This window comes from Semicossyphus pulcher, unplaced genomic scaffold, assembly GCF_022749685.1.
Source record: "Semicossyphus pulcher isolate SPU_LCO1_2020_fin unplaced genomic scaffold, fSemPul1.0.p SCAF_23, whole genome shotgun sequence".
NCBI lineage: Eukaryota > Metazoa > Chordata > Actinopteri > Labriformes > Labridae > Semicossyphus > Semicossyphus pulcher.
The window spans coordinates 3,073,003-3,087,144 of record NW_027211697.1 but is presented as its reverse complement, the minus strand read 5'-3'; the positions used below and the strand labels follow the sequence as shown (position 1 = coordinate 3,087,144).

The following is a 14,142-nucleotide window of genomic DNA, read 5'->3' as shown; positions in this document are numbered from 1 at the left end:
ATGGCTTCAGGGCCTTCATATTTGAGTTATGATGGTTGTACAGCATTAAAATGTCTTGTCATGTTTCCCCTCTTTATTTAGTGAATTATTTTCCTTCTTTTAGCTCAGCCCATAGCGAGACATAAGGAACGTACCAACTAGTGTGAGGGATGAACTCTCTGCCTTCTCAAAAATCACCTGGCTGTTTCCCACCATCAGGCCGATATCAATCTGTCAGAGAAAACACAGTTACAGTCAGTCCATGCTTTAACTTAAAGGTGAAATGCAAGAAAAAAGGTGTTTAAAACATCTACATATTTCCACATCTGTGGCTGATTACTGATGGCTCTCTGAGATCACCAGTTAATCAATCAGAAATGCAAGGCCATCTGTTCCTCTGAGATTCTGGTAATTAAAAAATGTTGCACTACGTCTGCTAAACATTTGCTGGGAGAGGTCTCTCATTTACACAGAGAAGTGAATGCACTGTGGAATAAAACTTAAATTTAAACTAAAATGTTGGAACAAGCAAAAGTCCAACACATAAAACATGCACGGGACCTTACATGTGTATTTTAAAAAAGGGAGTGGTATGTGTTCACATGGAGCGATGTCTACGAGCTATCAGGCAGGCAACTAGAGCTGCACTGATTTCACACTTCACATGCGTCATTCTTCACAATGACCCGACAAACACTTCCTCCCAATTTAGCGGTCTATTTAAGCTGCAAGGTTTACACTCTCTCCCTCTGCTCTGTCATTGCCACCACCGCCCTGCACCAGTACTGCGCTCATACTTTCAGCCTCACCACCAGCCCAGCATCCACCTGCAGGCTCCGGCTAGGGGGGACACAAGCTGTGTTCTGCTGCTGCAGTAAACATTTCAAACTGTTACAAACGTGAGTTGTCTGGCTGAATTGTTCGATTGCCTTTGATCGCAAAAGACATCCTCTCATGATTGTACTGCGACTTTTTTAGGTCTTTTTGAAGAACTTCTGAATTTACAGCCAACATATGTCAATGTTTTTGTATTTTCAATCATACATATGCACTCTTGAGCTTTCTGAACTTCCTTCCTTGTATTTATTTGAGTGCATAGTTTTCAGTGTTTGCCCTTTCGTGGCGAATGTGTCCTTTGGGGCGACCATATTACTGTGCATGAATAAATAATGAGCCCCATGCAATTAATCAAGGCAAAGGACACTCGTCTGTACAGCTGAGACACGTGTATATGAGGATCAACATGATGCTTAAGAGTAAAATTAATAATTCACAAAGAGCCATTAAGCAGCTGCGTCATAATACAAACATGGGACATATCAATTAACATTGTAAGCAGAGTTTAAAAGAAATACAAATCCACTAAACAGGGAGGAAAAATAATTTCAACAAAATCTGTGACACTGAGCCCAAACCGCACACAACAAGCGGCGCATACAGCCGGGTACCTTCTGTTTCTTTCCAGAGGCTGGTTCTCCTTTAAGGATGCTGGCATCCATGGCCTCGATGTCCTTCACCATCAAGCCGAACAACTTGTCACAGAAGGTGAACACTAGCTGGGAGACGGAGAAAAGCATGAGGATGATGAGCAACATCAAAGAATAAAATAAAACGTAGCACGTTCCAAGTCTTTTTATTAGCATGTGGAGGTAAGTTTGAAGGTGTGAATATGAACCTGCTGGGTGACAGAGAAGGCCTGGTTGTTGAACTGCTGGATAAACTCGGCGGCCATCCTGTCTGAGTCGTATGGGGAGGAGTCAGTGCTCTTCTTTTGCAAGAAGTCAATTTCGATTGTCATGGCGCCGATACACTGCTTGGACTTGTCGAAGTTATAGTTGGCAACTGAAGAACAGATGGACAGACTGATGTCAGAAGTTCAAGTTTCATTGGAGGGAGTGACAGTACAGACCACAACAGAACAACGAAAAGCAACTGAAGAGAACAGTTAAGATATTTAAACAGGGTTGGGAGGACTATATAACAATCTTCTCTTGCAATGACAATTGCAGATATAAATTACACCTCGGCGCTGAATTGAAAACATGTAATAGAGCAAAATTGATGTGCTTCCACCACACAGCATTCACGCTAAAGACACCACTTATCCTACTCTCTCGCCTCCAACTGATCCAGAATGCAGCAGCTAGGCTTCTTACTGGTTTAACAGACGACATCACATCACTCCTATCCTTGCTTCCCTCCACTGGCTCCCTGTTCATTTTAGAATTGATCTTAAGATTTACATTTTAGAAATGCTGACACCTTAAGAGCCATCTCACGCCCTTAGATCCTCAAATGGGGCCCATAAGTCAAGGCTCAAATCTAAAGGTGATCGTGATTTTGCTGTCAGGGCCCCTCGACTTTGGAACAACTTGCCTGAGGAGATAAGGCGTGCAGAGTCAGTGACTTCTTATCACTTCTTAAAGCTCACTTTTACAGACTTACTGATTCTGATCCAAATTATCGCTTTTCCTCTGATATGATGTTGTCTTTTTTATCGTCTTTTATGACCTTTTATGGTCTTTTATTGCTTTCATTTCTTTATCTCCTTATTTGTATTGTTTATTGCTTTAACTGCATTTGTTTCTGTTTTATCACTTTATTCCTTTTATTTGCATTTTATTCTTATCGACCTATTGTGTTTGCATTGAGTTCTTGCCTTTGGTTGAATTTTCTAGAGTACTGTCTGCTTGGCCTCATTGTTGAATGTTCTGTTATCTGTTCTGTATTCTGTAATCCCTCTGAGTCCTTGCCTTTGCTTTATCTGTCAAAGCACTTTGTAAACATCTGTTTTTAAAGGTGCTATATAAATAAAGTTATTATTATCATTATTATAGTAAATGTAAAGTACTAATTGACATATTTCTGTGCACATATAGACTGAAGTAAGATACTTGATACTTGGCATCTAAACAGTCTCACAGTTTGAAGGATGGTGTCTTTTAGGTTGAGCCTTTTAAAAAAAACAACAACAATAAAATCATGTTTAGGTGCTCTAACATTACATGCAGTAGTTAGCATTTCAAGGCTACCTACGCCTACAGTAGCTACTTAGCATATTACTTTTAAAACTTGCAGTTTTAACTAACTGTGTTAGGCCAAAAAAATGATTCTAGAAAATATCAGAAGTCTGAAAAACTAGTTTAACTAGCTTAATACAAAATAAATATGTTGGTTATTTTTGGTTCTTCTACATAAATTATCAGTTTGTGAAGATAAAACCTGAGCTCTGCAGTTTTAGCCTCACCCTTTTAGCATGCTATCATTTAACCACCAAATGTATATTTAAGACTCCTTCAGAAAGCTTATTTTATGCATGTAAGCTGTAAAAAAACGTAACTGTCGACTGGACATGAGTTTTCAGCTCTCATAGAGCTAACCTAGCTTAATTGGTTGGCAATAGCAGACAGTGAGAGCTGTTGTTTCAGCAACTAAACTTGAAGTCCGCATTCTATCATGTAACCACCAAATTTATATTCAAGGCTGCTTCAGAGGGTTTGTTTCATGCACGTAAGCTGTAAAAAAAAACGTAACTGTCAGCTGGATATGCATTGTCTCATAGAGCTAACCTAGCTTAATTAGCTAGCTATAGCACACAGTGAGAGCTGTCATTTCAGCAACTAAAATGACATCGCGATTTAGAGATGAGAAAACTGCTTTTGTCGACCTCTGTCTGAAATCACGAACCAAAGTTTACAGAAATTACTAAGAATTTAATTAGTAGGCTAATCTGCCATGTTATCACTGTATATCAATATATGTAAGGGGGCGGGGCTTGTTTTATAAGAATTTACCTTCCACTTCCTGGCCGATGGAGAGACCAGCCCATTTCCTCTACAACAGAAAGATGAGACAGGTTAGGAAAAAACAATAACTAGTAATTATCAGTGTGTGTGCAAGTGTGTGTAGGTGTGTGTGTGTGTGTGTGTGTGTGCGTACCTGTGGCAGGCTGAAGGCGATGCTTCCAGGTGCCACAGTGTGGTGGGTCTTCACTGTAAACACAAACTTGTGGTTGGGTGTGGTCTTTACAGTCACATGTCTGCAGGAAGAGGAGACAATTGGACGCTGGTTATTACAAGTGTTAGCATTTCATTTTTGGTAGCATATGACATGTAACACTGCTAGCTCATGCTAAAACCATCTAATGTTGTTTGACACTTCATTTTTTTCTTTAGCCACAACATTTACTTTGACCAATATTTTACCAACTTTGTCTTTACCGCCCTATAGTAACTGTGTGGCAATTAAAGTTGCAATTAGAGATTTTTTTGGCCAGGAAATGGCTAATATTTTAGCACCTTACCTTTTCACATCCAGCCGAAATAAAGCAATGTTAGTATTCATTTTGAGTTGTGTTTCTGGCACTTGAAGTCAAAAATTCTATTTTGTTGTTAATATTGAGAATAATAAGTGGCTCTTTACATGCTAAACATCCTACTATGTTCAGGGGCTTGTTGGTATCTTTGTCTGTGTGCTCCTTGGCAGCTGGTTGTCTGATGAAACACAGAGGCAATGACCAAACAAAACCTTTATAGGTAAGGGATAACGAATATGGATGACGCATTTCACATGATACTTTGACATTTTTTTCATTGCTGATGATATACAGTATACATACAGGTAAAGTGCGGCTTCTCCATTCTCCATTCAAATTAACCAGAAATATTTCCACAGTACTCCAGATCATGTCTCAGGAAGCTGACAATGCAGCACAATCTAATTGACCAGTTTCATCACAGGCTTTACAGAAGAGTTATGATTGGTTTATCTGTTATTGTTCCTAGGATACCAGTGTCTTCTTCTCTTATAAACCAAACTGGTTTGAACAGAGCTCACAAGGAGAGTTTGTTACAACACATTTTGATTTATATAAGACGTTTCCAAAAATTGCCGAAGCCTTGGGAATGTATTACATTATACCATTGCAGTGGTCTGCAATGCCTTTTTTTTTATAAAAGGATACATTAAGATTTAAGTTACCTTGTAGGTGGGTGAATATGTCAGTAGAATGTGTCAGTAGAATATTCTGGATCCACTGATACCCGTAAAATAACATCTTTATAAATCAGCATCTACCTTTTCAACCTCAAAATTTCATATTGACGTATTTCAAACAGAAAAAACAAACACAGTATGGTGTTGGTGGCAGCAACGTTACTGCTTGGTGGCAAAACATTAGGACAAGGCTGCAGTTGCCATGGCAGTAGAAGAATAGGACATACTCAGGTTACATATTTATTTTGAGCGGACACTTTTAAGAATATGTGTGCTTTTATCTCTTTAAATAATAAATCCTTTACTAAATGTATACTCTAATTCAACAGTATCTGACTGCATGTAACACCACAATTGATTTATTTGTCAGCAGCTCAGTCTCAGCATTGTTCTTTAATAGCATCATTTCTTGCATCAACACAAAGAGATAAAAGCAACAGGAAGGCTTTTCATGCTGCAGAGTGAAAAACAAACTGGAGGATTTTATTTCACTTTGACACAAAATGATCTGACAGGGATATAAAAATGTGTATGTTGATCCTCACAGCTAGCTTTCTTGATAAAAATGGAATTGCAGAAAAAGTAACTTAGTAGTTGAATATTGAAATGAACAGTTATATAGTGTAACAGCAAGAATGTAGTCCATGTTAGTCATCCCAAATGGCAACAAGAGGTAACTCTTTGAATAATTGTCTAATTATCATTCATATCATAGTTAACAAATTACTAATGATGTCAAATTATACATCTAATCTTGCTGTGCTATTTTTGCATTAAAAGACTCGGACACATAAAGCACTAATTACATTGTTATGTACATAATGCCTATTCTTAAAGGGCCAATTCGCTGATTCTCAACCTCAGTCCTATCATGCTATTATGGGGAGCTAATGCCATAATGGTTAAAGGACGCTATCCGCTTCTCCGATGGGCCCTGGAAAACCAGACTATGTAAAACGCGCCATCTGGCGGAGGACAGGGAGCTTGCTAAACTACACTTCCTCAATCTAGAACGCCTGCCTCCGATGTCATGTCTCGTCCAAAATCATCAGGTTTGAAATGTCGACTGCTGACCTGAAGATTTTGTAGATGATCCACTGGTATATTCTCGTCGTATTTCGGATTCTGTACTGCTCTGAGCCATTGCCTGCAGTGAAAACGGCAAAGCCGTTCCTTTCAGAGGGAGGGCGCTATGCACGCTGGGTGTTGTAGGAATGTAGAATGGGCAAGATCACAAGCTGTTTGTACAACTTTCTCTGAAGCTATGGCGCCAATTTCAAATATTATTGCTTCTATCGATTATAGAGAACACCAGCTTTGACTAACAGTGGCTTTTTCCAGGGGAGAATTTCTCCTTTAACTACTTGGTACTCTTTTATTTTTTGTCTTCTGATTTTTACTGGAAAATTAGGGTTTTCCCTGGATCATTAATCTTTTTTTATTAGATAGTAATCTTTGCACAACTAATCATAATACTACAGCCCCCTTCATTATTTCATCCACTAGCATGTTTTCCATGTCACTTAATTATTTGTCCATCTTTTCAATCAGTGTATTTCCTTTAAACTCATCTTTTTTTCTTTATTTCACTTACAGATCTTTATCCCATTTACCAACCTGTAACTGTTTAACAGTGTCAGAGCCTGTGTCCATTTACAGTTTTTCTTGATTGTTTTGATGCAGCAGTCAACTCAAACTCCACATTTTCAAAACAGTTAACACACAGGCCGAAACAGTGCCACTCATGGTCGAAATGACACGTTTTGTTTGCAAAAGACTCTAACCGTGCCAAAACATTTCAAATATGCAACAAAAGCTAATTTTGCCTTCAAACAACACAACTTGCAAACAAGTGTATGAGCTCTTTCAATCAACCATTACACAGTGGTCAACAAAATACAAAACACAGCACTCTACAGCGAATCAGTGCACCATTGCTTGGCATTGTAGCCTATTACTGTACGTAGCTGTCATGCCAGTGCCATTTGTTGTCAAATTTGCCTTCTTGCAAAGAATTGGATCTAGAATCAGAAATGCTTTGATGCAAATTTTATTGATTCCATTGATTCTTTTTTTCAAACTGTGGCTGAAAACTGAAACACTGTAAATATTACACAAAATACATCTAAACCAAAATAAATCTATGAGAGTATAAGAAATTAGGAAAATAAAAATAAAATCTATTACAGTAAAGTATAAAAATCTATTACTGAAGAGCATAAAGAAATAGCCACTATTGATACTCAGTCTCATCTGCCTTAGACCTCTTCCATCCATGTTGGCAAAGAACAACACAGACGCTACACCTTTTAAGGCCTGCAGACTGATTGCTAATTGAAGATTTGTGTGAAGGAGTGTCAAACAGGTGCTTCACTGATTTCATACTGATGTAGGTAGTTTCTAATAGTTAGGAACAGATGGTTTCTGTTTGGTTACCATAGCTAAAACAATGGAGTTTGGACTGTTTGAATGACATCCGTGTTAACTGTTCTGCAAAAGGGTTGGGAAAATGTGTCAATCCAATGAGAAAGGGTTAACACATTTGCAAGAGGTGTCTTGTGCTCTGCTGAGACAGTGATGATGAAAACAGAGTGGATCCCAGTTTCTTTACGCAGGTCAAAGCAATCAAGAAAAACTGTAATTCATTTTGGGTTCATTCTGGCAGTGCTCAGCGTCCTAAGCGCAAAAACGCCCTTGGCGTAACTGTAACTGCCTCTTTATATAGTTTGCATCCAAACACATAAGAGGTTTACAAAAAATAGCAACCACACCTAAGCAAAAATTCAAATTCAGCTTTAATAAAAACTACTACAATATCCAGCAAAATAATCAGACACAAATGATTGACGTAACCTTCTAAATGAATGTTGGGTAATAAGGTGGGTGACAAGGTTGGTGGATGTGTGGGTGTTTTGTTGGATGCTAGGCGACAATGAACACTCACTGTCCTGACTGCAGATCCTTCTCGCTCACCACGGCACAATTAGTCAGCGACAGCTCATCTGTCGGGCATCGCGCCGCTTGCATGGTCTGCAAAGAGAAACACAAAAGAGGAGGAGAAATAAGCAATGATTAATATATATTAAAAATGAATAAATTGTGTTCCAGTGGACAATTTTTCTTTATATAAGGGCCTTTTTTTTTTGCTGAACATGTTCCAGTCATGGACGTGATATCCGGCAGAAAAACACTATTGACAAAAACTGACCATAGCTTGCAGAAGGTGAACTTGTTTTTTCTTCTGAGTAACTTCTGTTGTTTGAGATCTGTTTCCTACATTGGGTGGAGGGTTAAGTTCCCTCTCACACTGAAGTAACATTATTAACTCTCTGCAAGAACTAAACACTAAAGAGTTTGTGAACACAGACAAAGTGAGAAGTCAGGATATGTGCGGCCTGAGAGAGACATGTGATTTGGAAGAAGGTTGCAACTAATCTGAAGCAAAATCATGTCTTTTCTGCCACAAAAGTGTGAGTTAACTCAACTCAGCATAGTGATTGGAGTCTTATTGTGGTTTGCTTTTTTTTAATTATTATGAAAAGAAACAACTTTGACATTATTTAACCCGTCTCAAGCAGTGTTGGGGGTAATGCGTTACAAAGTAATCCGTTAGAGTACTAAGATTACTTTTTTGCTGTAACGAGTAACGTAACACGATAGTTCTGTAATTCAAGTAATCCGTTATTTACTTTCTTTTTTAGAAAGACTAACCTTTTTACTGAAAAAAATTTGCTCTATTTTCCTTTTCCATTTGTATAATTTTTGGTAACGGAAATTAACAATAACAATAACTTAATTGATCCCCAAAGGGAAATTCATTTAAGAGATTTAAGAGACATTTAAGTGACCAAAAAGTAATCTAACGTGTTACTACTCTCAGTAGGTGAAGCAGTAACGCAATGAGTTACATTACCAAACACTCTCTCTAGACAAACAGCAAGTTTCCCTTTTGAAAATGATCTGCAAACTAAAAAAAAGGCCAATCTTTGGAAAGTTTTCCCTTTTAAAACATGCATTCTAAATCAGCCAATATGCTGATGATACCCTAGTATCACTCAGCAATAGTCACTCAACTCATACCAGGTGTCAAGACTTTAAATCAGGTTAATTTATGTTTAAAAGTTCTGAACGAGTTGAAAACTAAAGTTCTTGAGTTACCTGAAATTAAAAAGAGAAACTTGTGTTTTTGCATTGAGTATAAAATTTGGATAATTCTTACACCACAGATAATCTCACCTATAGAAGGAGAGTAGAATCGCAAAGTACTTCAGTTAAAGAATTGAAGTTTTAACCTTGATTCTATCATTCATATATTTTCCACACACGGTTACATTTTTTATATATATATTTTTTTTCTGTTATCATGAAAGCCTCTGGTACACCCCAATTATTCTGTCTGTCTTACTACTAAATATATTATCTTAGCGGATCAGGACAATATTCTGGCCAATAACAAAGCTAGATTCAGCATCTGCAGCGTGCTAAGCAGCCTCAGGGGGAAAAGTGCAAGAAGATTGATCACTGCATAAATCCCAAAGTGTGTAAAAAAAATAGATACTGGCAACCTTACAGTGATAGCGAAGGGGGTGATCAAGCAAAGAAGTGATATGACCAATGGCTTTATGTGCACTGTGATCACCAGGTGGTCCGACAGAGACAGATCATATTAGGAAACTTCCAATCTGTTCAGGAGTCTCCCACTATTTTACAGGTATAGTAAGACAGATTTAGGTTACATATTTTCAGGGTATTCTCTACCAAGGATACGTCACCATGTTCTCCTTTAAATTAAAAAGCCTTTGTAGATCCATCTCCAAACACAGGAGAAAGGTTCAAATCCACTGCGGCGTTCAGCAGATAGAGGAATTCCAATGCACATCCCTGCAGCCTAAGCAGATGAAGTGGTAACCATGGTAACTGCATTAGGCGGTAAATCAGGCTTTAGTGCTGGCCGATTCATCAGAGGATTGAATGGAACTCTCCCTCACGTGCAGCCGAGGTTACTCTACCACAAATGGCTTTCAGTCACTTGTCCCAGTGATGCTTCATGCATCAAATACACCACGCCTGCAAACACTGTGTACACTGACAAGTCTCCTCCTCAGCTTCAAATGCTGAAACAATATTGCACTTGTGAAACCTTCTCCTTTAAAGGGCAGCTTGACACATCTTTCTATCTGAGACACACCCAGTCACAGTCTGAAAAACTGCATCGAACCTCGACACACCTGACAGGACATTCTCTTTCAAACAGAGCAGAATTGTGGCAACGGTGCCTACATGTACCAGGATGCATTGCACGCAAGCAGCTGCAGCCTCTGCCTAATTCTGTTGCATTTCTGCATATTCAGCTCTCATAAATATATGTCTCAATATCTCAGTGAGTTACAACACTAACAAAAATATCTCCTTGTCCTTAACGTCCTCACCAATATTTTTGTATGCCATCTTTGCTGTGGGACACAGAGCTGGTATATTATACAGAAACCCAAGCTTGTAGTTAGCTAACACCAAACACACATAGAGATAGGCATGATAACCAGCCATGACTGAAGAGATAATGACACTCTTTTTATTATTGCTGAACACTTGGCTAATTTAAATCCGATTCTCTTATAGCTCTGTTTTTGGTCACTACCAACTCATGAGAGGTATTTTTGGCTCTTAAGCTGCTCAATACTCCACTATTTACGCGAGATAATTTCTAACTGCATCTGTCTCCTGTTTGGTGCAGACAGTGTAGAGGATTTTTAGAGCTTTGGGTCCAAAAAAGCTAAGAAAGCCACAAGAGTGAACCAAAACATTTGTTGGCCAACAAGTTGTGGGCCAGAAAGCTAAATAATGAGTATCTGTCTGACTGTTTGATACATCATTATTTTAGCCACTTTAAAGTTGTAATCTCAAAAATATCAGTTTCATTCTCTTTGGCAGCACCTATGGCAATAGACAGTAATTGCGGGAGCACACTTCCCAGATATCCAGACAGTGTCGCATGTGTGACATCCACGGTTAGCTCCTGTTGTAACATTTGTAACTCATGATTTTCCTCGCTGACGGTCGCTTTCCTTTTTGGACTGATTGCCTTCATCTGAGCGTTCAGATTACTGTTTACTCGCAACACTTGCAGAGACCAGAAAAGCAGCCGCTTAGCTCCGCCTACCCTCTCTGGCAGACCAACCAATGCTGGGTGATGAAAACCGCGTCACTAACTGGGCGCCGCTTGTGATTTTTTCCGCGGAAGTTGCCATCGACAGCCAGTCTGTACTACTGCAAATGCAAAGGCTTTCATCAGTGGGCCATAGGCTCAATCACCATTGTGTTACCGCGATAGTGACCTAAGAGACATTTCTTTAAATGAAAATCTTCGAGATTATTACTTTAAATAAACTGCTGCTATATAAACATAAAGAGTTGGATATCTGCCAAAATAGCAGATGAAGGCGGTGCTTGTGAAATGAAGAGCAATGGGGAGAAAACAAAAACCGTAAATGGCGAAATCCCAGATCCAGATCAAAGCCAAAAATTACAAAGGAACCAGTGTTTTTCCTAATCTCCACTCCAAATATCTGCCCATTTTTAATCGCAAGAGATCCCTTGCCAGAAGTACAAACACACTAAAAAAATGTGTCTGAATGTTACAAAGGAGGAAGTGGAAAAATCTTGTCAATTATCAATTACAAGGTAAAGAAGACAAAAATCAAAAGGATCACTGCATCCTGAGGTATTAAGTAAGCAGACAGAGATACAGGAGGATAGATAGGAGAGCTAAAAATTAAAACTCTATATCACATTTTCTGCACAAACTGTGTTTCTATAATCAGACAATGAGAAGACAACAGATACTGAGAGCAACTGATAGGAAAAGGAGCAGACAGACAAGCTGGAAAAAAACACTGCAGTGTTGGCATTGTGCCAGCATCACCTCCTCCCCTGTAGTCTGGCCAGACAGAGGTGATATAGAGCAAGACCAATGTGTTAGAAAAGCCTTAAAGGGGCCTTTCCCCTTAAATAAATAAACATTCTTTTCCTATCTTTTCTTAGGTTAGAATAATTTCCCAAAAGGATTTCATGGTGGTCAATAGATTTAGTAGTTGATTTAGTTTTTTGTTCATATATCATCCATTGTTTGTTTATAAAACATCGTATACATGTCTGCAATACAACAAGCACCATACAAATAAAAAACACACACAAGAAACTACAACCTTGGAACTGAAATCTATTGAACACAACGCTTTTACTGAGTTTTAAAATGTGAATTGTGTCCTTTGTTTGTTCGTTTGTTTTTTTAGGTTACTTAGCAAATGTCAGCTAATTAATCCAGGGCTGATCCTACTGGTAAATAGTCAAGCGTGTTATGCAAATGACTTTATCAGCTAACAGTATAGAGCAACCATCGCCGGATCCAGCTGGTGAAGCTAAGTTACATCTAGCTGGCTAACTTTAGCTTGCTTGGTCACTAACATGAACACGAGCAGAACACTATCCTAAAGTATATATTTGTTGGGTAGGTTGCCAAATTAGATTGCTAGCGTGGTCTATTATATGAATTAGCTTATTATGTTAACAGCAAAAAGGTGTATAATGAAAATGTTTTAAGGATACTGACCGCTAACCGCTAATGTCAAGACTGCTAATATCAAGACCGCTAATATCCACCATTTCGATTTTCTGAAAATTCACAATATTCAGCCCAGAAAATCTGGTATTTTGAGAAGGTTACAGATCTAATCTTAGACCTCCTGAACGGGTCGCAGAATCTCTTATGATAACGTCGTACTTTTCGAGCGAGACCAAAACAGCCAAGCAATTAAGAATCAGAGAAACCATTGTTAGTAAGTTCAGTGAAGACAAGATAAACCTTTTTGGACAAGAAGCAGAGAAGTTGAAAGAGCTACTGACAGTTTTTCAAAGCAACAGTAAACCTTCTAGCCCCTGAAGCTAACGCTAGCTAGCATACTTTTGACTGAAAACTAACTCATCTCCAATTCTTGCTGAAGAACTGCATCTCAACTGTTTTCTCATCCAGACTTGTTAAGCGTTCAACATTTGTTCTTTTACTCACTGAAAAGCATTACTCCAGTGGTTTGTAGGCATAGAGAGACCATAACAGGTGGTACGTAGCTCCCTCCACTCACTCTTGATGCGCCATTATTTGAGATGTTTGAGATTAAAAAGGGGAATATCTTTGAAGTTTCTTCTTATGTGTGTGATGCAACAGGATTTTTAAATCAGTAGGCAATTCAAATTCCTACAGTTTGAATCTGGCTTTAGTTGTCACAGTAAAAGAGATGTAGAGCAGCAGTCAAGCTTATACTGGTACATTTAAATAACTGTTGCCATCTTAATGGTGATTAATCTGCTGTGTCCCACTTGAACAAATAAACAAGTGCCTGATAACATGTTCAGCAAGCAACATTAGCACTCAATCATCTTGTTTCTAGAGAGCTGAGGATTGTTAGCAGTTTCTTTTGTCTCTGTTTTGCTTTCCCCTGACTTTTAAAGTCGAGGTGAAATGAAAAATGTCATTTTAATCCTTTTACATCACATCCCCGGTAATATTGTGCATCTATTTGACAATGTAAGCAAAAAAAAATACAAAAAATAAATTTCTTCATATTCTTATATCAAAATCCATTTTTTCTTCCTGCAAAACAAAATATCACGTGTGCTTATGTAAGCTAGTACAAACCAATAATATCATGACATCCACCTGTCAATCAATGTGCAACATTTAGCCGCAGAGCACCAAGAACGCTTGGTCAGTTAGCTAGCTACTGCGCTGTGGAGAACGTTTGTCTACGCCCACTTCTCAACGATCAAATCAAATCCCTCTAATGATATGTCCGGCCTGCACGTGCTGTTTCACTTGGAAATACGTCACGATACGGAAGCTAGATACTCTCGAAATGCCGTTTCATCTCGACTTTAAGCAAATATGTCCCTCTTTAACAGCTATGCTAAATGCTCCACTTCACCAGCTAATTGCTAACTTTTTGTTGTATACTGTTCAGTGCCGGAAAGGTCAAATGCGTTTGTAGAGGTTTGTTTTGGTGGATGATGATTAGTTCATGAGAGTGTTGTGAGTGAGCAAAAACAGTAAAGCTGAGGGCCATAAGATCAAAGCAATGAGCTGAAAGGACAACATCACTCTGCGAAGCTAAAGAG

The 14,142-nt window shown here is 38.6% G+C and overlaps 1 protein-coding gene across 2 annotated transcripts in view; it reads right to left on the bottom strand.

The window, feature by feature from the left end:
• Positions 1-14,142, bottom strand: part of nsfa (N-ethylmaleimide-sensitive factor a) — a 45,986-nt gene that overhangs the window by 12,875 nt on the left and 18,969 nt on the right. For both annotated transcript variants that reach the window (XM_069674325.1, XM_069674324.1), the window contains 6 exons: positions 7,919-8,004; positions 3,919-4,018; positions 3,774-3,813; positions 1,655-1,821; positions 1,428-1,535; positions 135-210 (listed from right to left, as the gene is read on the bottom strand). In XM_069674325.1, coding sequence (XP_069530426.1) covers positions 135-210; positions 1,428-1,535; positions 1,655-1,821; positions 3,774-3,813; positions 3,919-4,018; positions 7,919-8,004 — 577 coding nt within the window. The remainder of the gene's footprint in view (positions 1-134; positions 211-1,427; positions 1,536-1,654; positions 1,822-3,773; positions 3,814-3,918; positions 4,019-7,918; positions 8,005-14,142) is intronic.